The sequence below is a fragment of the Aulostomus chinensis genome, chromosome 9, assembly GCF_037954235.1.
Source record: "Aulostomus chinensis isolate RoL2024-O1b breed Wild chromosome 9, RoL_Achi_v1.0, whole genome shotgun sequence".
Lineage (NCBI taxonomy): Eukaryota > Metazoa > Chordata > Actinopteri > Syngnathiformes > Aulostomidae > Aulostomus > Aulostomus chinensis.
The window spans coordinates 30,328,271-30,355,019 of NC_141328.1; the positions used below are offsets into that span (position 1 = coordinate 30,328,271).

At 44.3% G+C, this 26,749-nt stretch overlaps 2 protein-coding genes across 3 annotated transcripts in view; one reads left to right on the plus strand and one right to left on the minus strand.

Moving 5' to 3' along the window:
* Positions 1 to 771: 771 nt before the first annotated feature.
* slc9a8 (solute carrier family 9 member 8) lies at positions 772 to 25,920 on the minus strand. Of its 2 annotated transcripts, none has more exons than XM_086215002.1 (16): positions 25,188 to 25,920; positions 23,304 to 23,485; positions 21,195 to 21,275; positions 20,377 to 20,435; positions 11,015 to 11,098; positions 10,388 to 10,489; positions 10,230 to 10,264; positions 8,995 to 9,138; positions 6,857 to 6,998; positions 6,669 to 6,774; positions 6,466 to 6,582; positions 6,303 to 6,385; positions 6,099 to 6,210; positions 3,504 to 3,724; positions 2,751 to 2,897; positions 772 to 1,862 (listed from the first exon to the last, which is right to left on the minus strand). In XM_086215002.1, the coding sequence occupies exons 1-16, from the start codon at positions 25,703 to 25,705 to the stop codon at positions 1,749 to 1,751; spliced, it is 2,247 nt and encodes a 748-aa protein (XP_086071128.1). In that variant the 5' UTR covers positions 25,706 to 25,920; the 3' UTR covers positions 772 to 1,748. The 2 variants fall into 2 exon arrangements, with proteins under 2 accessions (XP_086071128.1, XP_086071129.1); XM_086215003.1 differs by lacking the exon at positions 25,188 to 25,920 and adding an exon at positions 24,244 to 24,561.
* The window catches only part of b4galt5 (UDP-Gal:betaGlcNAc beta 1,4- galactosyltransferase, polypeptide 5), a 45,094-nt gene continuing 43,461 nt past the window's right edge, over positions 25,117 to 26,749 (plus strand). Inside the window, exon 1 of the mRNA XM_086215004.1 lies at positions 25,117 to 25,799. Within this exon, the coding sequence (XP_086071130.1) occupies positions 25,694 to 25,799 (106 nt within the window). The 5' untranslated portion in view covers positions 25,117 to 25,693. The remainder of the gene's footprint in view (positions 25,800 to 26,749) is intronic.

Sequence of the window (26,749 nt, forward strand, 5' to 3'; positions counted from 1 at the left end):
GCTGACTGTCTGTATATTTGAGACGCTTGAGGAGCTGTTGGCCAACTTTCACCTGGAACTAAGACGTTTAATCGTACCCGAAACATTTCACTTATCGTCACAACTCACCAAGTGAAGTCTTTCACATCCCACATTTTCTTCTTGCTGGATTCCCAACTGTCTGCATCCGTCAACAGTGATGGCCCACAGAGGGACAGAGCCGATACTCGAGAGTTGTGAACTTCTTCTAGATGGAGGTTCCTTCTTCGACCTTTTTTAGTTCCTAGACATGCCTGAATACATTTCTGACATCTTCAGTTACTTGTAGGAGGGCTATCAAGTCCTATCAAAATATTGGTAAATAATAATGATGTATTCTCCATCCACTCTGTGACTATTTTTGTGGATCCTGTGGATTTAGTTCCCCCCTACTGTTAGTCAAGTCTTACTACAGTGCAAATTTACCCTTTGAAGCTGATGAGTCATTTGACTTGAGAGTACTTGGACACTGTCACACCAAAACTGAGTGACAAAATCAAGGGGAAACAGGATTCCAAGTCATTTCCTCTTGATGCTGCTCCTGAGTTCTTCTCATCAACAGGCAGGATGAGCCGTTCTCCAGCGGAACGACCCAACTCAACTAGTTTTGAGTTTCATCTTTGAAAATAAAGATGCAGGACAAATACCCTAAATGTGCCCTTCACAGGTCTGTAAAGACTGTATATTATTGAACTATTTTTGGAAGAAGATCTTCTCTTCTCTCTCTAAATGTAGTCATGGATACTACACCCAGAAGGTTGGTAAGATTTATTTTTGACATAATTTCAAATCCTTCAGTGCTCATAGAGCTTTAATAAAGCCTTTGTCCCACAAACAGTGCATAAATATTTGATAAATAAATAGAAAAAAAGTACAGTAATTCACCCGACATTAACCCCAGTTACTTATTCATTGGTACCTTTTCATCATCATTAGGAAAAAACAAATCAGATTACATTTGAATACAGACAGAAAAGTCCATCTCTGGGAACGAAAGCAAAAGCATTCTCAGAAGCGATGTCACAAAGCGAGGGGTTTCATGTCTTGGCGATTTCTAGTAGTTCAGTAGTCTACTGAACGTGGCTCATAAGTTTGTCTCCCGCATTTCTATTTGTCACCAAGTAGCTGGATTGAGCATCACTACTATGATTTCACCCTCACTGACTAAATGTGCACGTATATGCTTCTGATCAATCAAGTCCATTGATGATCATCCATCAATGATATGCTTACAACTGTGGAAATCCAGAGTCGTGTTTACTTCAAAACAGGACGTCACTCAAAGCAGTTGAATGAATAAAAATGCCTTTAAAGAACTGAGCCTGTAGCATCGGCGTGTTGTATCCTTCCCCTAAAACAGAGTAAAACTTTAAGTACAACTTCAATTAACTAGTGCTGCACAGCTATGGCAATGCATAAGTGAAAAGGTGCTCTAGTACTGCTTTATATGGAGAACCACGCTCATCCTCCCTTCAGGCCTGAAAGCCGTGGAACGAGTTCCTTTTTAGTAAGCGAGCACCAACGCGGCACTCAAGCACGCAACGTCATTTCCACAGGTTTGACTTTGCCTCCATTGGTACAAATGTCTTATCTCGTTTCAGTGAGGTTCCATCATGACATGGACAGATAGGAAGCACATGTGACTGACGTGAGAACTCTCCACATACATTCACACAATCTCAGTCAAGGACACACAATGTCCATTCACCGTTTCCGTATTAACTGAATGTTCACAGAAGTTCTGCTTCATCGTCATCATCCTCAGAGCCTGAGGGTCCCTGGCGAACCTCCTCATACCACTTGTTGGTCAGTGTCTTCATCTGGATTCGGCCATGTAGCAGGTCCTGTGAGACACAAATTACAAGTGTGCAGCTCAGTAATGAGTTAAAATAGAATCATGATCAGAACCTTTTTGAACGGACGGAACACATCTTACACAGGAATATCAAGCTGCTGACATTCATCTAGAAAATTTACTCTGTCAATTTTACTTTAGTCCAAACTGATCACATGACTGTGTTTGCCTGCTACTACCTCAGTCAGGCATGATTGTGGGGTAATCAGTGCCTTGCTCTGGAGCTGATGGTTCAGCTATGACAGGCAAACCAGCGTTGCTTATCCAGGACACCGCCAATGGAATCACAGACTTGAGCTCACCTGAGCAGAGTGCTTATGAGTAACGTTAAAAACAAAAACATCTGTATTTGTGTTATGCCAACCCCAAAATACAACTCGCCCTGGTATTTTATTTCACTGCAGTGGTTTGATGGAACTGGGAGGGAGTCTGATTTAACATGAACATGTGTTCCGTCTTTGGAGGAGCCTGAAAGGATCCCTCTGGCTAAAGTACAGATGTGTTCCTGCGAGGCGGGCAAACACTGCTCTCAGTCACAGTTCCACAGACTGGAACACAAAAGGCTGCTGTTGACTCAACGTCCAACTGGAAGTTTGGATTCACTTCACAACCCACAATAAACAATCAACCTTGAGCATTAAATGTAACAACTGCTCAACTACTACAAACTCATTGAAGTTCAAAACTTCATGACAGTGGCTTTGAATGGAGGTCTGTTGGACTCACAAGACACCCTCACATCCACGTATGCAAATATGTAAAAACAGGACATCAAGCACAAAACTTGATGAAATAAAAAAAGAAAAAAATCAACTGAAATGTATTAAAAAGATTGTAAGTAATAAATTGATGTGACCCACAGCTGAGTGTGTCTTACCTCTTGGGTGAGCCGACGAGTGAAGAAGGGATTAAGGTACTTGGCATCGAGCCACATGAAGCCCTTCAGATCCTGTCGTTGGTAAATTTGAGCCTCATACTCCTCCTCCGTCAGCTCCGACAGGTGCTCCGACTCTATCGTATCACCCTGGACAATCATGAAAAAAGGAGAATGAGCGAGAGTCACATGAACAGACAGGAGAGAAAGGATGCAGCTGACAAAGATGGAGGAGAGAAAGTGAGCGCAGGGGAACACAAACAATATGAACAACGAAAAGAGAGCGAATTACATCAAAGAGGAAATGAGAGGCGTGTGGAAAACCCCTCAAGTGCAACATTCCATTTTGCAAACATGCTAACACTGGACACAAAAGCCTGCAGGTTCCTCAATGGTGGTGTGCACTTCTAATGACTGAGCCAGAATCACGAGCCGCCTGAGTCAACCCAGCATTCAATACTTCCAGTGTGGAAGACGTCACTATTCCGGTTGTCAGGGTTTATTTGTGCATGTCCAAGTTTTGCTGCTTCGAAATGTGCATCTGTGTGAAGACACTTAGTTTTGCAGATCTTGTGTCCTTTTTGCAATCCACAATCCACCCTTTGATGTTTTCCCCTCTGAGGAGAAGACAAGCATCTGATGGCAAAAGATGAGAGAATGGCACTGCTAGTATGTATCACTGCATGCCAGAGAGAGTGTGTGTGTGTGTGTGTGTGTGTGTGTAGACAGATACAATCAAAGAGCTTCATTCATTACCATTTTCTGTGTCTTGCTGAGATTGATGTCTTTCTTGTTCTTCCGCCGTGATTGGCTCTCCTCAATGTCCATGATGCGGATGAGTGGCATGGTCCCGCCCCCCAGGAAGAGGATGGTAAAGAGTACTATGATGATGGTGGTGGTACCAATAAGCTGGCGTTTCTCGATGGGCTCCAGCCCAAGATGAAGGCTCAGAGCGTAGGGTATAGCACCTCTCAAGCCTACCAGGTGGAAGAAGGAAACACCACTTGAGAGCTACCAAAGATCCAGACTGATATCCATCCATCCGTCTGTCTATCCATCCGTCCGTCTGTCTATCCATCCGTCTGTCTATCCATCCGTCCGTCTGTCTATCCGTCCGTCCGTCTATCTATCCGTCCGTCCGTCTATCCATCCGTCCGTCTATCCATCCGTCTGTCTGTCTATCCATCCGTCTGTCTGTCTATCCATCCGTCTGTCTATCATCCATCCGTCCGTCTATCCATCCATCCGTCCGTCTATCCATCCATCCGTCCGTCTATCCATCCGTCCGTCCGTCTATCCATCCATCCGTCTATCCATCCATCCGTCTATCCATCCGTCCGTCCGTCTATCCATCCGTCCGTCTATCCATCCGTCCGTCCGTCTATCCATCCGTCCGTCTATCCATCCGTCCGTCTATCCATCCATCCATCCGTCCGTCTATCCATCCATCCGTCTATCCATCCGTCCGTCTATCCATCCGTCCGTCTATCCATCCGTCCGTCTATCCATCCATCCATCCGTCCGTCTATCCATCCATCCGTCTATCCATCCATCCGTCCGTCTATCCATCCGTCCGTCTGTCTATCCATCCATCCATCCCTCCGTCTGTCTGCCTATCCATCCATCCATCTGTCTATCCATCCATCCATCCGTCTGTCTGTCTATCCATCATCCATCCGTCTGTCTGTCTATCCATCCGTCTGTCTGTCCATCCATCCATCCGTCCGTCTATCCATCCGTCCGTCTGTCTATCCATCCATCCATCCATCCCTCCGTCTGTCTGTCTATCCATCCATCCGTCTGTCTATCCATCCATCCGTCTGTCTGTCTATCCATCCATCCGTCTGTCTGTCTATCCATCCATCCGTCTGTCTGTCTATCCATCCATCTGTCTGTCTATCCATCCATCCATCCGTCTGTCTGTCTATCCATCCGTCTGTCTATCCATCCATCCGTCTGTCTGTCTATCCATCCATCCATCCGTCTATCCATCCATCCGTCTGTCTGTCTATCCATCCATCCGTCTGTCTGTCTATCCATCCATCCATCCGTCTGTCTGTCTGTCTGTCTGTCTATCCATCCAGCCATCCATCCGTCTGTCTGTCTGTCCATCCATCTGTCTGTCTATCCATCATCCATCCCTCCATGTTCCCCCTCTTCTCCTGTTGAGGGTGGTGGGGGTGGAGCCTATCCCAGCAGCCTTCCCCCTGGACAGGTCACCAGTCCATGGCAGGGCCAACACATAGAGACAGACAACCATTGGCTCTCCCAGCCACGCCTACGGTCAATTTAGAGTCTGGATTAACCTGGTCCCTCTTGATGTCTTTGGACTGTGGAGGAAGCTGGAGTACCAGAGAGAACCCAGCAGGAACAGGGAGAACATGGAGACTCACCCAGAAAGACCCCGTGCTGCAGCCGGGGCTCCACCCACAACCTTCTTGCTGGGGGGCCACAGGGAGGACCACTGCTCCACCCTCAACCTTCTTGCTGGGGGCCACAGGGAGGACCACTGCTCCACCCACAACCTTCTTGCTGGGGGGCCACAGGGAGGACCACTGCTCCACCCTCAACCTTCTTGCTGGGGGCCACAGGGAGGACCACTGCTCCACCGGGCCGCCAGACTGATACACAGGTCTCTGTAATCCTTTACTGTGCTTTGTCCTTTGGAGGGTTTAGCTCAGTGTGTGTTAAGTACACAGGGATGCATTGTTGCATGAGCACGTGGCACAACTCAGGAGAGCTCCAGCCAGAACTCAGCAGCCCACCTCCATCCAAATGACACAAGAGGAGTAAGAAAACTTCTACATTAACCTGGAGCAACTACCACTGAACAGTGGAGGTGGTCTCTGCCGCCACCTATATGATGATACAGTCAGACCAGATTCCTCCCCGAATGGTTAATAACCACCTGGACTCATGTTCTGACATGTCTCATGAGACCACAACGACCCCCAGTCAAAGTAAATACTGGGGATTATTCACCAGCCACCAGTCAAGGCCCTTCAGATTCTGGTTACTCTCATACAGCAGTGACCTCGTCATCTGGGACCTGAATAACTGAAGGTCTTCAGACATATTGAAATAACTGATTTCTACTTGCCTTTTTTAAGAACTGCTTTGCTCACTAGCGCTTTCTTTTTCTCCAAGACCCACAAAAAAGAACACATGGATGATCCAAGCCTGTAAGAACTGCCTGGGAACTGAACCAAATAACCACACTGTAGATTCCAAGGTTGGTTTCTACACTAGACATTACGACACATTACAGAAGGGCAGCTTCGACACGAATGAAGGACTAACTCAAACTTCTTCTGGTGACATTACAGTCAAAGGTTCACTGCATCATCTCACCACTGAACCACATGATGAACATCATCTTGGGTGTGATCTTGTGGTCTCTGAAGAAGTTGAGCAGGAATGACAGAGGGAAGATGTTCACGGCACGGCCCAGAAGAACCAGGATCTACAGAGAGAAGAACGGCTGTCACTGTGACCGTGGCAGGAAGAACCCGTCACACGTCAGTTAGCGTGCTCAAAATACACAAAGGCACTTACTATGCACCAGATGACAAAGGATATTTCAAAGTTATGAGGGAAGCTGAAGATGGAGAGACCAAGGAATGCAAATACACACGTTTCTGAGAGAAACAAAAAAGAAATGTGTTAAGAGCCTGGATGTAAAAGATAACTGGAGGGAAGCTGGTGGGAATTCACAGACCACACATGAAGGCAACTGTGCGCAGTGTCTGCTGCATCAGGATCTGGGTGACGGGAGACAAGTTGTGATGGGTGTAGTGAGACATCACAATTCCTGCAAACAGGATGGACATAATTCCTGCAGGTAGAGAGAACAGATCAACATGAGCTGTGAAATAAGACATGCGATATTCTTGTCAACGGTGATTGTAAGTGTGTAGCTACCAGACAGTTTGATGCCCTCAGCCAGGCCGTAGGGGAGGTAGGCAAAGATGATCATCATGCCAAACTCCAGAGAAGGAGTCTTCCTCAAGTCAAAGTGTTTTAGAAACTGGTAGTTGAGTTAGGAATTTAAATAAGAGCTCAAAAAACAGACATTAAATCTATGAATGTACAGAAACATGTCTGGATACAAGAGCCGAGATGAGTCCAGTGAGAGTTCCCAAGGCGGCAGAACCAAAAAACATCTTGAGAAAATAACCCAGTGCTTGCAAAAATGTCTCCCAGCCTGTTACCATGGAGTTGTCAGAACGGGAAAAGAAACCCTCTGCTGTGCTACAAGACCAAAGAAAAAAGAGAAAAATTACTAATAAAGCCACAATATCACTGGTATTTGTCTTGTAATGCTGCCAAATGGACCCTAGAGGGCAGAGACACTGCACCGTTCATCCAGATTCAAATCAAAGTATGTTTGGATTTAAGAGTGAACAGTTTATAATCCAACCATCAAAATCCAGTGTCCTTAACAGGTCTCTACTATCGAGTACTTCAAATATTTGTATTTTTATCTGAGGAACAATGCTGTGTTTTTTCCATAAGTGTAAAATTTTGATTTCATCACATCTCCCAGAAAATTGTCACACTGAAGCACCTCTTGAGTCACGAGCATTACGCGATAATAAACAATCGAGACATTCTAATTCTTCCCCCGGAATGTTTGTCTTAAAATAAAACTGCTATTCCAGTCAGATAATAAATTCTCCCACTTGATTTATCATGAGAAAACCATTGATCAAGTTTGTCTTCATGTTTGCTCCCCAAATATATCCCGTGAATGCTTTACGGTCGTTGACACAGCAGTGAATCAGGGCCAAGTACAATCGCCAAAGTTCAGGGGCTAAAATCATTTGACGAAGATAAACAGTGTTCAAACGCAGCACTGAAGAGATAATCATGACTCGTGTTGTCCAAAAATGAGGGAATATTTTTCTATCATCATTCTATATCATTTTGAGTGAAAATCACGAGTCATACATTGTAACCACAGTATCTGTCAGAATAATCACATTATTTGCACATCGTTCAGCCAAAATTGTGACAAAGGCTTTTTTCCGAAACGGTTTAATTAATCTGGTTATCCAGAGTCAGACGACACAAGAGTGTCACTGAAGAACCTGATTTGAATGATTAATTACAAGCTGCCAGGTAGTGAGGTGCTAAACGCAAGACAACTGCCAAGGCTGTTCAACTTATTAGTTATTCATGGATTCATTTACTCTCTGAGGGCATGCAGACACTTTTCACATTTGGTGAAGAGATAAAGCAGTAATAAAGTGAATACACAGACAGCAGCCTGGATAAGAACTTGTCTGTACTCCCTTGATCAACACTCCTGCCAGTGGAATACTCCACCTCCACCACCCCGAGTCCGGAACAAGCAGCATTACTGTTGGAAGACAAATGACGGCTCTTTGTACTCTTTCCTGGACTACCTGAAAGTCAGGTTTGGCATACCAACGACGCCCACTTAGCAATGCTGCGGCACAATTGTGAGCTCACCCTTTAACATGACAGCTACTATATTATGACGCTATTACTAGATTTTGATGACATGGTACCCACATTTTAAACCTGGTTACTGTGCTCACTGGACTTTGTCTTTTCCCTGTCAGCACAACAATGCACTCCTCCAGCATCTAACAGGACAACTTCACAAAACTGTGTAAAAAACCAGAACAGATACAGAGTGACGAAAAGATTCCAATACCTCACTGTCTGAGGCAATGAGGCAACAGGGTGGTGGGCTGGTTTTTTTCATTGAACATTAAAATAGAGTTAATCTAGGCCTATCTGTAGCTCAGGACGCAGCTGGCAGGTAGCTGCCCAGGTGGAGGCATGTAGTGGGGATTTTAAGGGCCTTATGCTGGTTGGAATGCGATTGGATGAAAAAATAAAGACAAAAAGTGCATTTATTCGAAGGGGGTTTATGCAGACTGCTTCCAGACTGACTGCTAAGCCAACTGACTTCTACACAAGCTATACAACAATTTGTGCTTCACGTATGCTTTCTTTAGCACTTCAACTTTATTCTCCTCTCTCATCATTGACTTTGCACTGCCAAAACATTGTTGACCTCCAGTACATATGAGGTCTGATGATGCTGTCTGAGGAAAGAGAGATTTGAGGGGCATCACAGACGATGTGTTCATGGATCCTTGACGTGCTTCTTGAGCCTGTCAGGGCATCTGCAGTTGACACTGTACCTGGCAGTGTCACCATCATGTCAACGGAGAACAAGCAAGCTACACTGCGAGTGAAGAGAAACTCTTACTTGGTCAGGACAATAGAGACGGCATCATTGAGGATGCTCTCACCAAACACCAGCATGTTGAGGACTGGGTCCACGTTGAGAGCATTAAAGATGGCGATGGTCGCAACAGGGTCCACAGCTGAGATCAGTGAGCCAAAGGCAAAGCTGAGGCAGAAAAGAAGGGAGTTCACTTATCCTCCACTCAGTTTAACAGTAAAAAAAAAAACACAATGTAGGAATATAACGAGGTACAAAAACATCTTGTTGTGAAAGTGACAAAAGACCCGTACAACCGAAGCCATGCACACCGTGTCTGTCCAAGGTCAGAGGCAGGCTGGCAGCAAGAGCAACCCAACTAGCTGGGAAGCTTCCAGAGCCCTTTGAGACCAACTGTTTGTGAAAACGGGCTCTACAAATAAAATAGCCTTGCCTTTGAGGACCTGCATTCCCCAGTGGTGGCGAAATCAGCTTGTGTTTTAACCCTAACCAAGATTTTTGGAGAGTACGCGTATCCTGATTGGGCTAAACTACAACATTCCAAGATTAATGAACAATTAAAATAAAACCAATGTTTTTCAAGGTCTTTCACAAATGTCATGTGCATAAAATTATGTTAAAGCTTGGACTAAAATGACCTGAAGTGGGGAAGAAGAAATAATTCAGTTATGCCTGAAATATAATTAAAAGGGGAGGAAAATCTGTGAAGGTTAAACATAAACTGGACCAAGGAAATTAAAAATTCAACAGTTGCATTGTGGGACTTTCCCTTTCAAAATGTTTTTAGATCTCATCAGCATCTCATGTCCTGAATTCCCCAATAAGTCATTAAACTCTGTTCAACATCTGCTGAGAAACCCTTCTAGCCAGCACACAAACAGATATCCTGGTACTCGGTGAAGGAAATGGACTGGTGGCAGGAAACATACTCAAGCTGACTGTGCACCCACGAGGATCGATGCTTTCGCACAATAGAAAGCCAAAGCTTCTACTGAGAAGGCACGTGGGCGTGGAGCATCGCACTGTTTACCAATCACTCATCTCTGACATCTGGATCCTCCACCATCTGGAACTCACTACAAGATAAATTCTTGGCTTTGCCTCCTCCTAACTTTACTGAATACTGACAGTGCTGGTAAGTGATGTCACTTTAGAATTCAGTTCCCCTGTCAGGTTTCCCTTCAAGGGCAGACAAAAGTCATCTTAAATTGAAAGCAAACAAGAACAAGAAGTAAATCCCTACATGTTAAAACACTCACCTATCAGTCATAGTCATCTTATAGATCACATCTGCCTGGGAAAAAAAGGGCTGTGATTATTTTATAATCTATAAAGGATAAACATTTCTTAACAATGAGGAAAGATCACGTACACAAGACCCGACCTTCAGAGGAGACCAGACAACAGAAGAACCTACCTGCCCAAGGAAATAGATACCTCCTCCCACGATGAAGGCGGAGATGGCTGTGCCAATCACAGCAAACAGGGTGATAGAGCCAATGTTCTGGAAGAAGTTACCCTGGACATACATGGACACACAGCTTCAGTGTTTATCATCTTATCAGCGGTGCATTGAAGTTACATGGTGCGGCACCAAATGTGGCCAGCATTAAAAGCAGCATGCTGCATGGAGAAAGAAGTCTCATAATTTCACTGATTTCATAGAATGTGTCTCAACAGAACTGCTGGCTAACCCTCACCCTTGGATGTCACCAAATGATAAAAAGAAGATCCATTTTCAACCCGAGAGACAATAATGCACAACAATGGGCAATAAAGAACTCATTAATACATGAGCACAAATGCACAGTGACAACAGTGAACAAAGGCCTTAAAAACTCAGGGGCCCGGAAAAGACACGACTGGTTAAAAAACGTAATAAAACGACAATTATTCTAAATTACAAACTATCATTGAACATCTTATCTTTGTTAACTGTATACAAAAAAAAACATCAAAATGAATATTTCACTGCATCTGCTTAAGTCAGGATTTTAATTTAACTTGACCAAACTTACACGGTGTCATGCTTCTTGTGCCGTACCTTATGTAAAGAGTACCCAGATTCAAAGATGATGGGTGGCAGGAGCAAAAGGAAGAACATGTTGGGTCGAAACATCTCCTCCTCCTATTCAATAAAACAAGACGCAACTTTAGAGGCATCTTCATGTCAGCGGTAGAGAAGCAGTTGTGATTAGAGTGCCACACACTGGCCAACTGCAACCAGCAGCTGCACGCAACATGCTGCTATGCATCACACCACTGTGAAGCTTTAATCATTTCAAATTATATCAGTTTAAGTTAGAAGTAAAGTGTACACGGAATATTTTGGTTAGATAAATTATTAAATTAATTCAAAATGATTTATTGGTTAACTGAGGTGTTACATTCAGCTACGTTTTCTAACCCTAACCTACAAATCCAAACATAAATCCTGATATCAATCACCACAACAATACTGTGTGTCAATCAATCAATGTTAGAACCTGTGCTTATGTTTATTATGCTATCTTCCAGAAATATTCCCCACAGTTCATCGGACTGATGAAAGCTGGAGCATCAGCTGACTTCATCCTTCGTCATACAGCAGGAGAAGACTGAGGAAGGAGGCATGCTGAAGCTGCTACGAACAGGCAATCATCTAAATAAACAGATTTCAATGTTGACCTCTGCATCACACACACACACACACACACACCTCATTCAACACAAATACAGTTGTCAAAGTTGGTATATTGTTTTCTTCTTTCTTCTACGCCCATTTCACAGTACTAGTGTTCATTAAGGGGGTGGGGCCATGGGGTAGATGACGACATCACAAAGCATCACAGCTATCGAGAACGCCGACCTTCATCCCAGTCTCTCACCCTGAGTCCCGATCGTCTGAGTCATTCTGGCTATGTGGCCTAACACGCAACCAACTTCTGGTAGCCAAAATGGGAACCATTCCTCCCAGTGACTTCACCCGCCTCAATGCACCTTCTTCATCAGCATGCCACGTTTGACATTAATCAGATGAGCGTTGGGGAAAGAATTCAGAATCAGAATCAGGATACTTTATTGATCCCCATGGGGAAATTAAGTTCAAGAGTTGAGAGTTAACAATTGAGGGAAAGGCAGACGTACCGAGATTTCTCGCTCTATCGATAAATAAATGCTATTTTCAGGCTATTTGTCTGGTGCAATCAGCAATGAATTGAAATATGCCAATAATACATTTTTCTGTCTTGGTTCTTCCCGTTTCATCAACAACGAAACAGGAAAATCCTGATTTTCGGCCTGTTTCCTGAGACAGAGGGAGTGAGTGAGTGTGTCGCTCATACCGAGAGAGAGCGATAACTAACCTCACATCCTGTCTGTCTGCTGCCAACAACTGCTCAAACACATACCCCTCCACTTTCACCATGATCTCACCCAACATAACCTCCCATTTACAGGTATTATAGAGTCAGACAGGGATCCCTGGGCAGGTGGCTCAGCTCATGGGCATCTCAACAAAAAGTAGAGCAGCAATCCTGTATAAAATCTACACTTTTGCTGGTCAGGTCCTTCAAAAAGTACTGTACCAGGATGAATACACAGAAACTTGTGAATATTTAACAGATCTTGATCGCGGTGTGAAGCCTTTTGTTGCTCAACATTCTGATACTGTACAGATGCCTTCTCCTTTCATATTTCCAGTTGACAGGAAGAGTATTTCAGTATGCCACTGACCTTAGCTTTCTGGTTATTTCAGAAATATAGTGAAATCTTTGTTGCTTCTCAGCTAAATGGGCCAGCCTCCCTGATCAGGCGTAGGCATCATGTGGCCATGCACTGCACTCAGGCTGCCAGTGTGTCTGTGCACGATGCACCGTGTGTTCCTGTAAAAAAAAAAACATGTAGTCCCTGCTAGTGCAAGTAAAACTCACTATACGGTGTGCATTAGGTGATGCTCGCACTAAAGACTTCTCCCTGTTACCATGGTTCTCTGTCAGAGGGATCAGAGTGCAAGCCCTCGAGTCCTAATTTCAGTCCACAGTCTCACTGTAATATGGAACCCGGTTCTAAAAACTGGGTAGTCAGATTTTTTTACATCCAACAACCCCATGAGCAGATACAGGCACTGCTTCAACATCTGTTTCAGGTTTCCTAAATATTTGAATGGATGTATTCTTCTAGAAACTGCAGCACTGTGGAATGATCTGCTCCAATATGGCTTGGATGATCATTTTAAACTTGGAAAAAGGTTCAAATTATGAGTTAATAAGTACAAGTAATCCCTGTGAGCAAAAGCTCAGGTTTCAAACTACATTAAAACACCTGGCTTCTTACTTTTCCATCGACTTCCAACACAGGGGAACTGAATATCTTGATGCAGTTAGCTACTCTAGCCCAGCACGCCACCCCTCAGCCGGCTTCCAGAAATTGGCCAATCAAATCAAAGTAGGCTTTCAGGAAGAATCGAGCAGCTTTTTTAAGAGGACAAAGTTCCAGTATAATTAAACTGTGACTACACTGTGATTAAAGCACAATAGGTTCCATTTTAAACAATAATTAGAACCACTGATTTAATTAGTAAGTTTAAATCAACAAAATTCAATTTACTCTAAACATTGGTGGTAAATGATGAAAAACATTCTGTCATGGTCAGTTTCCTTCATTTTTCCCATCAAACTGCTTATTCTGGACTATAAATATTGCAAAAACAGCATTGTGTGACAATACCACTGTGCATGGTTGAATAAAGTCCATATGCTAACCCTTGGTTGTCGACATGGTGACTTGTCAAATTCGGTTGACACAAACCTGCACTATTCACACTACAAGCTCTACAAAGAAGGTCAAGTGTAGGAATCACATACAGTGGATGTACGCTGGAGTAACAGGCTGTGCTCTGGTGTAATTTCCTGCTCTAACTGTAGCAAAGCATTGCTACAAGAGACGGTTCCAGGTCTCCAGAGACAGAAAAAGGTCAGACATGAATATTAACACCTAAAACAAGGGACGGTATGCCATGCATGCACTCCAACAACTATAGTGGTAACCCTGCATGCATGCACACGTTTCACTGCAACATATAGGAATGCCTCCTGGAATGCCTGAACAAGCACACACAGATGTTGCCTGCTCACAACTACACATTCAAATAAATCTATGTCTTCAAGCAAGTATTTTGCATTTTTAAAAAGGCACTAATTTTTGACAGGTGTAATTAAAAGTTTATTATCATAATCAGTTAATTTGACAAATACTGTAGTCAAAACATTCATCACTTTGATGGTGAAATGGTCTGAAAATGATGATGATAATGGTATCTGCAACTTCCCCATATCCATTTCAAGAAGGCTGTCTGCTCGGCAGTGCAAAACACAAATACCTTCAACATACAAGGACACAGACCAAAGAATAGCCAAGAATTATCACCATCAAGAAGCTGGAGACTGCAGCTGAAAAATTATTCCAATGATTAGTCAACTACCAAAATTATTGGTCGTTGACTAAGTCATAGCTGCTAGTGGTGCAATATGTGTTGTTCAGTGCCCTGCTGCCCTCCGTTAAGGCAGAGTGGACAGCATTCAGTGAGCGGCTGCTGTTGTGCTGATGTTACACGGCTTGTTGAAACAGCAGATTCACGGAACGTTACAGAGAACAAGGGTAAGACTGGCCATGGCACAATAGGTACTCAGGCTAGTTCACTGCACTACTGATTGGCTAATGTTAGCCGATATGAATAACTCATCCGCCCAGCTGGGGGAACTATTCCCTCTGAGAATCACCACAGCTGCTCGGATATTTCCCTCCACCAATTGCTGTTTACGTGAAAATGAGCTACAACATTTGAGAACATCACATGAAAGGCTGCATGTCATTGCTCTTTCTTGGCTGTTCTCTCTAGTTCTCCTTCTGACAAGGGTAATTAAATATGGGGCCGTGATTACTCTTCACCCTCCAAAACCAATTTCTGCAGGTTGTGTAGTTGATGGCCAGTATCCCAGCAAACAAAGTGTAGAAATGGGCATGTGTGACCCTATGTGAAACTTATATTTTGTCTTAAGTGATTTCTTATTCCCCTTCCTTTTACCCATCCAGTGTAAGCCAGAATGTTCATTTCCAACCGTCCATTTTACTCCAACCACAGATTTACCACCACATAGCTCTAATCAAATCATTCTGAGCAATTATCATCATTAAGAGTCAGATTAATTAGCAAAGGGTCCATACCCATTTTTTCAAAATAAACTACATTTTACTTAAAGATCATAATTTAAAGGAGATTTCTATGTACTTTTTGTTATAATTCCTGAATCTGTCACAATGTCCCGATGGTAATCAATAAACTATGATGTCTAAAAAGGGAAGCATCAAAATTCCTAATTTATACTGGGTACAGGGCCGAATTTACCTCCACCCATTCAACAACCACTACCAGCTAGATTGGTTGGCCCGTTCAGCTGTCAATCAACAGCCAAAACCAGACTGCACCTGATTGGGCAGCTTAGCTGTCCGTCAAAAGGCTGAGACCAGGAGGCCTAAAGCCGGTATCAAGGCCTTGTTGGATCGGTGTTGGGTGAGCAGCGTCCAGGAGGACGAGCACGGATCCAGAAGAAAACCCAGCAGGACGAAAAAGGTCTTTCATAGAACGAGCAACGGGTGAGAGGAGGAGGATGAAAGGCTCGGGGCAGTCCAGGGATTCCTGGGTTCATTTGCTCTCTGGAGGAGTCTTAAGAACCTAAAGGCTGAGCTACGGACGCACAAGTAGCAGCCTCTCTGTTGGACAGGTGAGAAACCCGTTTACCAACTTTGCTAGCGAGCTACAGAGGCTACATTAGCAGTAATCTATTGACAATGTAGGTTGTGAGGAGTGAGGAGGGAGGGTTCATGATCAGAGTACGATTCACAAAAATGATTTAGACAGATTTATGCCACAATGTTGGTATATCGTGTTTCTTTTGGTAAAGTAAAAAAAGAAAAAAAATGTAAAAATAAAAGAAAGAAAAAAGCCAAGAACAGGCACCGCCTGCCCCTCCTTTAAGTCATATTTGCCCCCCCCCCAATCAAAAAATTTCACAACTCAAAATCCACAATAAGATTTGAACCATGAGTTTTGCAGCTAATAGAAACAGATGTTAAGTCTGACTGATGTTAGACTGACCTCCTCCTTCAGAAATCACAAGGAAATTTGTGGACTGAGAAAGAGAAATGAACTTTAAGAAAGACAAGTGTCGATGGGCAATGCAGAGCCACACGCTAAGAGAGAAGTTAAGATGAAATCCAAGGAGACGAGGATGGGAATACTTGGGGGAAATGCTTAGATCAGCTTGAACTAAATAAGAAAAGGAGACTTCTGAAGATGAAGGGAGGTTAGTTGAAAGAGGGTTGGGGACACAGAAAAATACGAGCGGGAATGACGGAAAGACAATCGTTCAGTGCATCGGTTCCCTTGAGGCTCCGCTTTAACACACAGTGACATCACCACATGAGAAAAAGCCCCCTGAAACCACAATTAAAACTACTCTCCCTGAGTTGCTCTCTTATCCGTGGGAGAGATCTATTAAAAGTATGTGCTGCCCTTTGGGGCCGAAAACTCACCAGTGGAGCAACAGAGGAAAAAGCTTGAGCCACGATAATGTAGCACAAGCCTGAATGCAATAACAGGCAAACAAAATGATCTGGAAAACACTGGGGATGCAAATACCAGTGAGGATCAGTGAACAGAACCAGAACAACACATGAGCTGGACTGCAAGGAGAGGGCTTCCTAGAGAGCGGGTGGGAAAAGGCATAGAAAGCAAACTGGTTGCGAACAGATACCGATGCCTTGGGGGGCTGGTGGTTTGATGGGGGCAGTTCTGAAGAGTCGATAGATTAGCCAGCTTCAGAGACATGCTAGTTGGAGGAGAGAACACTCATTTTCAAGGTAACAAGCTTGAAGCTGTATTCTTTTCAAACAAAGCGATTTAAAAAGGAGTGAAATAATTGATTCCCTCCCACTCCAGTGACATTACTTCGAATCACTACAATGGATCTGAAAAGACTCGCAGGTGGTTTTGCTGGGAACATTGTCTCCAAAACACACAGGTCAGGCCATGCAGATCTGCAGCATGGCCTGGGTCTTTCTATTCTCAGAGGGCCAATAACCCTTCAGCACATCCATGTTCTGGCCTCATTATATCACAGTGCCACTTTATTACACTCGGTGCAGTTTTTATGAGGCTATGGCCACAGTCAGGTGGGAAGGTGTATTACACACATACACCTGAAAGGGTAGAGGCGCTCAATGAGCTCTGGTTACTCAGGTCAATAACTCAGCAACACCCTGGGGCTCCCAGGCAAAAAACAATGGGTCCCTGTGTGTCCAAAACACTGACACAACCTGTCTGTATTTTCCCGCCTCTCCCATACTCTGCATCTTTCTACCTCTCTTGTTCATTCATTCTCTCTCTCGCTGGCAGAAAACACGGAATGTTAATTAAAGGCGGTGAGAACCAGAAGGTTAACAACAGGAGAGATCATAGAGACCCAAGAGGACGTGTTTGTCATCCCAGATAGGAACCGAGGGGCGATATAAGATCCGTGGCAAGAACAGCAGATGAGAAAAAAATAACTGAGAAAAGAAAGACTGAAGAGGAGGTGTAAAACTGCAGCAGATGCTTACTTGGATTGGGTGGGGGCTTTGCAGGGAATTTGCTGCTAAATGTATCACAGAAGAATGAGGAGTGCACCCCAGACCAGCCAGTGGTATGTTTAGCGTTAGATTATGAAACTGAGAATAAGCTCTTAGTATTTACAGGGCTTCAGTGAATAACATGCTCAAACTACACAAGGTATAAGTGTTCAAACACACAGTACACAATATGTTTATATATTCTGTATGCATGTGTGTGTTTGTTTTAGGCCTGCAACGAGGAATCGATAAAATCAATTATTTAATGTGTTGGCAACGAATTTCATTATCGACTTGTGTTGCGCGACAATTACATCACCCACAAAGTTGCAGAGCTGCTTGAGTTGAGTTGAGCGCGGAGCGGAGGTTCAGGTGAAACCGTTGTTTTGAACCATGTTGGAGGCAGGGAAAACCGGTGCGACCCAAGTCGTCCAAGCTCTGGGAGCATTTCACGCTCAATAACTCAAGAAAGTGTGTTAGCTGCAAGCTATGTAAAAATGACACGACATGGCACGGGAGCACCGCAGTTATTCAGCACCTGAAACGTGAATGTCAGACTCCTTGATGAGGAGGACGGGAGTTCAACAGAAGGGGAACCCTGGGGGAACACCGAGTTTGCTTTTGCCGGCCATGTTAACAGATCTGTCTGTTCACACTGGGCACGGAGTACCACTGTCGGCTCACGCTCTGCCCTGATCCTTTCAGCACGTAGTCTATTTTTTTCCGCAAGCTGCGAGCGAATCTGTCAAGTTGGCCAGGAATTCAGAGACAGGAACCGCATAGAGCAACTATCAAAATAAAGCAAATTTCAAATAAAACACCCTGCTGGATTAAAAACTTATTACTGTGGCTGCCCAAAGACATGAACATACATGTAAAATTGTCACGAACACATTGCGTTATAAATTGATGAGGTTCTAAACTTATCCATGATAAAAATCAGCTCTTTACGTGATAACAAAGGTGGAGAGGAGCAGAATCGCCTGTTGCCTGGCGCGGATAAATGCACTTCTGGTGTGGACAGCCAGGGGCCTGCTTGCAAGGGAAATGACACTTGGCGGCGCTCCCACCTCCGCTGTGTCCCCGAGGACGTCACTACAGAATCCTATGTTTGTGCCGTTTGAAGCGATGAAACCCTCTGGTGCTGGTGTCGGCTCGTTATGCATTTTGACGAGCATGAAAAGTTAATAAAACTGAGGTTAGCATGAGCTGGTTAGTGACAGCGGGGGTGGGACAGATTAAAGACTAAAGACATGTTTTTATTCACTCGCCTTTTTTGGCCCATTAATTTTTCAGTCTGTTGTCATGTATTTATTCTGTGCTTTGTCCTTTATTGGTTATTGTTGACACAAATACATTTGTGTGTGTCGTTCTTTTTTTAATTTAATTTTAAAGTTGTTGTATAGCACTTACTCAGCTTAGGCTGGGTCTATACGTGGTGTATAAATAAACTCTACTTGCAGTAACTACTATGATAATAATAATTTAATGGACGAGCTTGAAGTCTTACTTTTCTGAAATAAAGTGCAAAGAAAAACTGCAGCAGCTTCCTGTAATGATCAACACTCCACTGTCCCACGGACAAATTAAAAACAGTATTACAGGCCTTCCTACCCCAGTTCATAAATGTTTTCAACTTAAATCTTGTATTTTTGCACTTGTGTACAATATAAATTCATCTAAATATGTAAAGCATACATGTGTTTGTTTTCTGTGTTTGTCCATTTAGTTGTTTTTTTAAATTATTACTTTAACAGCTCAGGGATGTTCAAGGGGCGACCTGTTTGTCCACTTTCTGAAGATTTTCTGCACTTTCAGTTCTGTTTTTGAAAAAAGGGTTGGAAATTAATGCCTGTTTGGTTTTTTTTGTCTGATTCATTGATAAATCAAAAAAATAATTGACGAATCAATCGATTATTAAAATAATCGTTAGTTGCAGCCCTAGTGGGTGTGTGTATACTTGTACCTACTATATGGTGAGGACCAGGACATGTTTTTAAACAAACAAACAGTCATTTTTGGAAAGTGAAGACTGGTGGCTGGTACTCAAAACTTCAAGGGGCTGTTTGAAGGTCTGAAGTACGTTTTGGTGTCAGGGTTTGAATGAGACTATTATACGTTTGGGGTTAGGCCTTAAATTGTGAGGGTTCGGATCTAAGGAATGTATTAAGTCAATAAAGGTCTTCACAGAAAAGTAATTACAAGAATGTATGTGTATCAGTGTTGGCAGCCTGGTGGAGCAGTGGTCCTCCCTGTGGCCCCCAGCAAGAAGGTTGTGGGTGGAGCAGTGGTCCTCACTGTGGCCCCCAGCAAGAAGGTTGTGGGTGGAGCCCCGGCTGCAGCACGGGGTCTTTCTGGGTGAGTCTCCATGTTCTCCCTGTTCCTGCTGGGTTCTCTCTGGTACTCCAGCTTCCTCCACAGTCCAAAGACATCAAGAGGGACCAGGTTAATCCAGACTCTAAATTGACCGTAGGCGTGGCTGGGAGAGCCAATGGTTGTCTGTCTCTATGTGTTGGCCCTGCCATGGACTGGTGACCTGTCCAGGGGGAAGGCTGCTGGGATAGGCTCCACCCCCACCACCCTCAACAGGAGAAGAGGGGGAACATGGAGGGATGATGGATGGCTGGATGGAGTGTGTATGGACAGATACTGTTGCTTCAGTTCATAAGAAAATTGTCACACCAAAACCCCATGAATTGTGACTATGCATTAATTCTGGACAGTTCTGTGGACCAGGAAGCTGAAAATGTCAACCTATACCTTCCAGTTGGCCAGTTCCTGGAACTCAATGATCTTGATGAAGCCTCCCATTAGAATCCCTAAAAAGAGCAAGGAGAAATGAAAAAAAGACACTGCTGTTTAGATGGTTTAGTTCTTCAGAAGAAAGTTTAAATACCACCGGAATGCAGATGGAAAGCAGACCTGAGGTAACGTGTTTCCTCAGAGACTAAAACAAATAGATGTCTGGCAAAGGTCCAATGCAGTTCATGGATAAATTATATACAAAGAAAATATAAAAGAGCTGCTGTCTTAGTTTTGTCTGTGAGAAAGACAAATGTGTCTGTTAGAAAGATGGGCACCAGTTCTCATCCACAGCCCAGCAGAACACATTCATTAGAATAATGAGGAAACACAAGGACGTTAAAAGGGCATAGAAAGAGAGAGAAAAATCAGTAGAAGCATCAAAGCATGTAGCAAGGACCAAATATACAAGCTGATGGAGATGGACTGTGCAGAGGAAGGCTGACAATGAAAGGATGAGAGAAGTAATGAGGAAGGAAAAGCAGGGCACAGTGTTATCTCTGTCCAGCAATGTCCTGCCTCAAACACTGAAGGCGTCTCACACGTAACGTGCATGGACACAGAAGAAAAGGCCTTTGGAGTCATGATTGATGTGCGTCCCTGAGTCTGACTGAGTGGCTGGCTGGCATAGGAGGAAGTAGGATTAACTTGGCCTGACTTCAACATGGTGCTTCTTCAGTCGAAGTTAAAACACACGATGATATCATTTGGACAACTGCTGAGTATATATTCTACGTTCTTACGAGACTGAGCACCCCAAGACGAACATTACTCACCGAGGGACACAACAGCAACACTCTCTGGAAGAAAATGCAGCTTGAACTTGATGAGCAGGTGAACCAATATGATGCAGATACCTGGGGTTTGGGGGCAGCAAAGACAGACGAATGAATATTCAGGACAAATCCATCCACGTGTGGACCAGCAAGTTTCTCAGCTCACCCTAAAATAGCCACCACATCATATAGTGTGAACATCATCTTTCTGGCTACTGCCCTTCGCATTACCAACTGCAAACTGGGCCAGATGGAGATGTCTTCTAGCTGATTCCCTCTCATTTATGGTCTGATTTAAAGAAGTGGATCTTGCCCAAATTATTCCACCCACTGGTTTGTGCAATCACATTTTGAGGTATCAAATAAGACCTGTTGCCGTCGCCATCTTGTTTTCAGATGAGAAGCTGAAGCTGTGGGGAAACATCTCTGGTCAGCTTCAACGCTTCTGTGGTAGCACCTCATCCATCACAAAGTGGCCAGTCCCAAAATCACATCTTGATTTGTCATAGTATTTATGGGACAAGAATCTATAAAATTATCATGTTGTACTGAAGACTTTAAATTAGCAATTGAGATCATTAATCCATCAGAAATACTGACTGAGCTACCGATTACATTTTTCACTAACTTTCAAAAATCTGTCCCAAATGAAACGTGCTACTCCTTGGCTCATGCTTCACCCTCCAGCTGGTCTGGTGAACTTCTGCCTTCTAGTTTTTACGTAAACTTGCTAAGGGAAAGACAAACCGCAACAAAAAAACTTGACTCCCTCAGACAGTGAAGGGATCACATGACTTCCTTTGCTGAGGTAAGTAGGGCTGTTTTCATTCAGACATTCATTCTATCTGACATTTTATTGTAATCTCTGCTGGCCACTGGAAAGAATGCGGGTTTAAAATACTCCCACGCTGGCTTCACTTTCCTGACATTGAAACTCCATTCACTTATTTACTATAGTTTATGCTTTCTTGGTAAGTTTCACTGGAAAAAATAAACACTTGAATGACAATCACATGATTCCAACTACTGAAAGATTTGAGGTAAATAAGGTTAGGTACACTTGCCTTGACATAAAGACGAAGCAGTGGCTTGACATAACAGTTCTTCTTAGGTTACACAATGTAGTAACCAATTAAAATGCAACCCTTGTGTCAGTACATAGAATTTGCTTCCCAAGTGCATAACCGGTGTCATATTGATGAAAACCTCCCAGAAAAATTTACACGAGGTACAAATAAAGCTCAGCAAATTAGAGAACCACGGGACACAGTGAACGCAAATGTGAACAACCAAAAGATATAGTCATCACACTCAGAATTTGTTTTGTTACGGGGGAGTAATCAGGCCAACCGAGAGCACAAACTCTCACTATAAATGGTACATAATGTCAATGTGGTTTCCAGTCATAGTCACTGAGCCATATATGTCGCTCCTTGATGATAGTCAGAGATGTTTTCTCACTTAATGACAAACTACTGACATTGCAATTTGTACTGATTTAGAAAACAAGTCCCTCAGGTTCTGTACATGTGTATAAACGTGGGTCTTCTCACAAGCAGTCACACACTCATTACAGTAAGAATTTTGTGCAAAACAAAAAAGAAAACCAATGTCTGTGTACAGTGAATCAATCAAACTAGTACCCTGATACTGTACATGATTTAAGGCACCCTTGGTCAAATCTGTACAGTGGCAAGCATGTGACTTACCCAGCAGGAACTAAGTGCATAATGGGCACTTTGTGAGTCTGAAAAAGCTGTTCATGGCCTCACACGTACTAACGTGTAACCACATCCTCTCTGTTATCCACTTGCATTATCCTGGAGCACCACCCCCACATTTGATTTAATAAGACACGTCAGTGGCTAAAATGACAGCTATATGGGGTTGATGCTGCGTACATGCTGGGTATATAGTGTGAACTGAAACTGCTCTCCTTTCAGATTCATTAAAATATTCCTCTCTACCCTGAATGCTCAGAAAAACACTCGACTCTGCAGGGTTTACAAAATGCACACAAATTCTATGTTGTCAGAAAAAGATGCAAGAGCAAATGATACAGAAAAGAGACACAGACACAAATAACTGAATATCCAAGTGACTACTCACCAATAACCAGCAGGCTAAAAAAAATAGTCAAACCACTTGACTGCTCCTCTTCTTGGGCCTTGACACCTGTCTGTACAGGCAAAATGGGCTTGGGAGTTGGGGGTGCTGGGGTGGCAGGCTTTGCACTTTGTGTTGCAGAGTGGATGGACTCGTTGGAGTGGCTGTCAGTGTCATTAGACTTGCTGCAGCAGGAAAGTTGGGAGAGAGAATTGCTTTAGTAGTCGTCGTGTGTTCTAAAACCTTTTCATTACCAGCAAGTGTTTAACTTTTGATAGGACAACTGCACTGGATCCTGCATGTGAGCGGTGATTCATTATGAAACTCTGAAGGAAACAGACTCAGATGAGGGGACTTTACAATCGGTGGTAAATTAGGGCACACTTCACTGTGTCAAAAAAGCTGATGATTAAATCATCTGCTTAAATTAATATGAAGCCTTGGTTTGGGTTGTGCACATAAACTACAGAAATAAGACTGGAGGCGAAAAAAGAAAATGAGAATTAAATTCCATGAGCAGGGCGAACCAAAGCGCTCGATAAAAACAAAAGAACAAACACTAGACAGAACAAGTGGATGAAATTACAAAGATAGCAAAACCAAGACAATCGCATCGGAGATCAATACCAAACTCCGAAGTGAAGAATCAGATCTACTAAAATTCCAAGCCAGGAAGTGAACGTTGTAAATTTTGAGATTAGAGCTGCAAGTTACACGTGTAGAAAAGGTCATCTTCTAACATATTCAGAACAACTTGTTTGGCTGTACAGACAAAACAAGTCAACAACAATGTAAGCAATTATTCAGCAGCCTGCGGTGTTTACACTCCCAACTTTCTTAATATTGTGAGTTAACTAGCTAGCAAGCTAACTAGCCCTAGCTAGCTAGTTAGATTTGTTCGTCCTGGGATAAAGAGTTGAAATCTATATGTCCTGGCTCAAACCTGAGAGACAGTCCACCCCTCGGTGGGTAGTGTAAATAAGCCCCATCTTCTTTGTCAAGTTTAATTAATGTTTGGCTTTTGTCCTCCTCGTGCTGAACGCCCCCTCCATCCTCAGCTCTGTCGTGCACGTCTGTCACGCAAGGGGTCACGAAGAGTGAAAGACACAAGAACCAAAATGATGCACGAACGACTTTCATTCTGAGACCAGAACGGTTAGAACCGAACACGACGATTAGTAGTGAAAAACACTGGAGGCTCCATCTCGCCAGCTCCATGTATGTGTCGACGTCACGGTTTCCCTTCCTGGTCGGGCTTCCATTGGGAGTTGTAGTCTTTACGTTTCATGCGCGTCAAAGAACGGCAAAGAAGGGACCGAAAACAGTTTAATGCATCTGTGGCGGTTTAACATGGATGTATATGACTTTGCAACAGGGAATCGACGTTACTTTCAAAGTTGCAAATAAATTGTCAGCCATTTATACAATGAATGTATACTCAATTTCCCGTGAGCCTTTGCACTGCAGCGCAAGCTGTACTTCTGCTGGATCACGGATCTTGTAGTGTAAAAAGCTGCCTGTACCAGCTGCAAATTACTCCCCAAACACACCTGCAGCACTGCTTCCAAACTCAGCCTGCACGCAGAAAGAGATCCCCTGAACACGGAATAATGCACTTGGCTTGTGATGAATATTTCATTTAACACAATGGATATCGGCCATATTATTTCCTAAATGTCAACCAGAACATTCGGAGGAAAGCAGTTGTGCGATAACGCGTAACAGCCTATGAATGGATTTCAAAGGAGCTTCTGTTTGTCTCTGGTTCAGTGCGGGAGGCCGTCGAGGCTATCAAAACTACTCAAGTCGGCCTTAATTGGGTTAATTTATTAGCTAATGAATTATCTGCTTTGATTAGGCTTCTCAGACCCTCAATCCCGTTCATACCCACGGCGAACATCAGGACTACCGTCAGCCGCGCTGCTGTAGGCGGAGGGCGCGGACTTGTTTGCTCGGCGTTCCGCCCACCGGAGCTGCTGCTCATTCCGCTGAGGGGAAGCCTCATCACAGGGCTGGGAGGGCGGCGGAGTGCGAGCCAGGCGATGGTCTCCCACTGAACACCAGGCCGGGTCTCTGTCAGCTGCTCCAACTCGGACACAGATTCGAAAGCTTCCCCTGGAATGGAATTTGAATGAATACCGGGGGTCGGTCCTCTCCCGTGCTCGACCTGCCGCGGGAATAGACGGAGTTCCCGTCGATCGGCGCGTCGACGCTGCCGCAGACCGCCGCCGTCCTCGTCTCGCCGAAGCCAGCCTGTCCGCGGACCTCCGACTCCGGCATCTGGACCCTTCGAAACTGCTCTGCCACGGGTTCCGGCTTCTGGACCCTTCGGAACTGCTCTGTCGCCGGCAGAGAAACGCAGACGTGCTGTTGTGCGCCTCGCTGCCGGTATAATGCCGACACATTTGCGTTTCCGGAGAAGGTCATTCCTCGGGCTTCTGTTCCTTTTCTCGCTCTCCACCTCCGCATTGTACTTCATCTACTCCGCTCCCGGTATCGGTAAGTCTGGTCTATCGGTTGTCGGACACATGCTGGGAGGGGGGCTGGATGGGCGGGTGGGTCATGTGTGGCAGCCCGGCTCGGCTTGGGTGGTGTGGACGTGTCTCTGCCGAGCCTCATCTGCTCTCAGTCGGTAGTGATACCCATGCGGATGCTGGACCCGGATCCCCCGTGACCCCAGCAGAGCTGTAGGGGTCCAGCTGGTGCTGGCAGGCCTCACAGATGCGAGGATGCTAGCAGGGTTCAGGGTTCTATGATCGGGCCTTGTTGGCATCCGCTGATAGTTCATGCGGGCCACGAGTGTGGCTGCTCCCTGTCATTGATTCGTAGGCCGACGTGACTCTAGTGAGGTGACCTGAACCCGCTGCCTGAAGATCAAATTATTCCGCTCGTCACTTGCTGCTGGGAGTCGCGTGCAGCTCGTCCATAGTCTCACCTGCGGCCAGGTGTCCCGCCGGACTCCGTCTGTCTGTTCATCACCTGCGAGGAGGAGTGAGGCTGCTCACTCCTCCTGGCTTTCTGCACTTCCACCCATCCTCTCTTGGAGGCCCTCGTACTTCAGCCATTTTGCACCTGCTCGTCGTCCGCTGGTCATCATGTCAGCGGCCTCGTAGAAGCTGAGTGCGCCTAGAGATGTGGTACGCTAGAGGTGGACAACCACCTGACGGGGACCCTGACCAGCAGATCAACGGGCCACTAGATCCATTTAAAGGAGCAGCACGTACGATTTACAAAGGTCTTTAGGCAGAGACTGAATTTATCCATAATGTGTAACGATTTACGAAAATTATATCATCGTGATTATAGGAACTGACATCATGTGATTTTATGATTTGCGGTACTCAAGGGAATGTACATTTTTCATCATTATTATCATTTTCATATAAAAAGCCATTGAAATAATAATGGTTTGGTTTGCCGCTGCCAGTGGAGCAGCGGTCCTCCCTGTG

Coding starts and splice junctions, on each gene's coding strand:
- slc9a8 (XM_086215002.1), bottom strand. CDS start 25,705: ATGTGTCGGCATTATACCGGCAGCGAGGCGCACAACAGCACGTCTGCG. Junction 23,486..25,187: donor AGTCCTGATGTTCGCCGTGG/GTATGAACGGGA, acceptor TTCCTGCTGCAG/CAAGTCTAATGACACTGACA. Junction 9,139..10,229: donor AAGATGACTATGACTGATAG/GTGAGTGTTTTA, acceptor TTTCTGCCTCAG/CTTTGCCTTTGGCTCACTGA.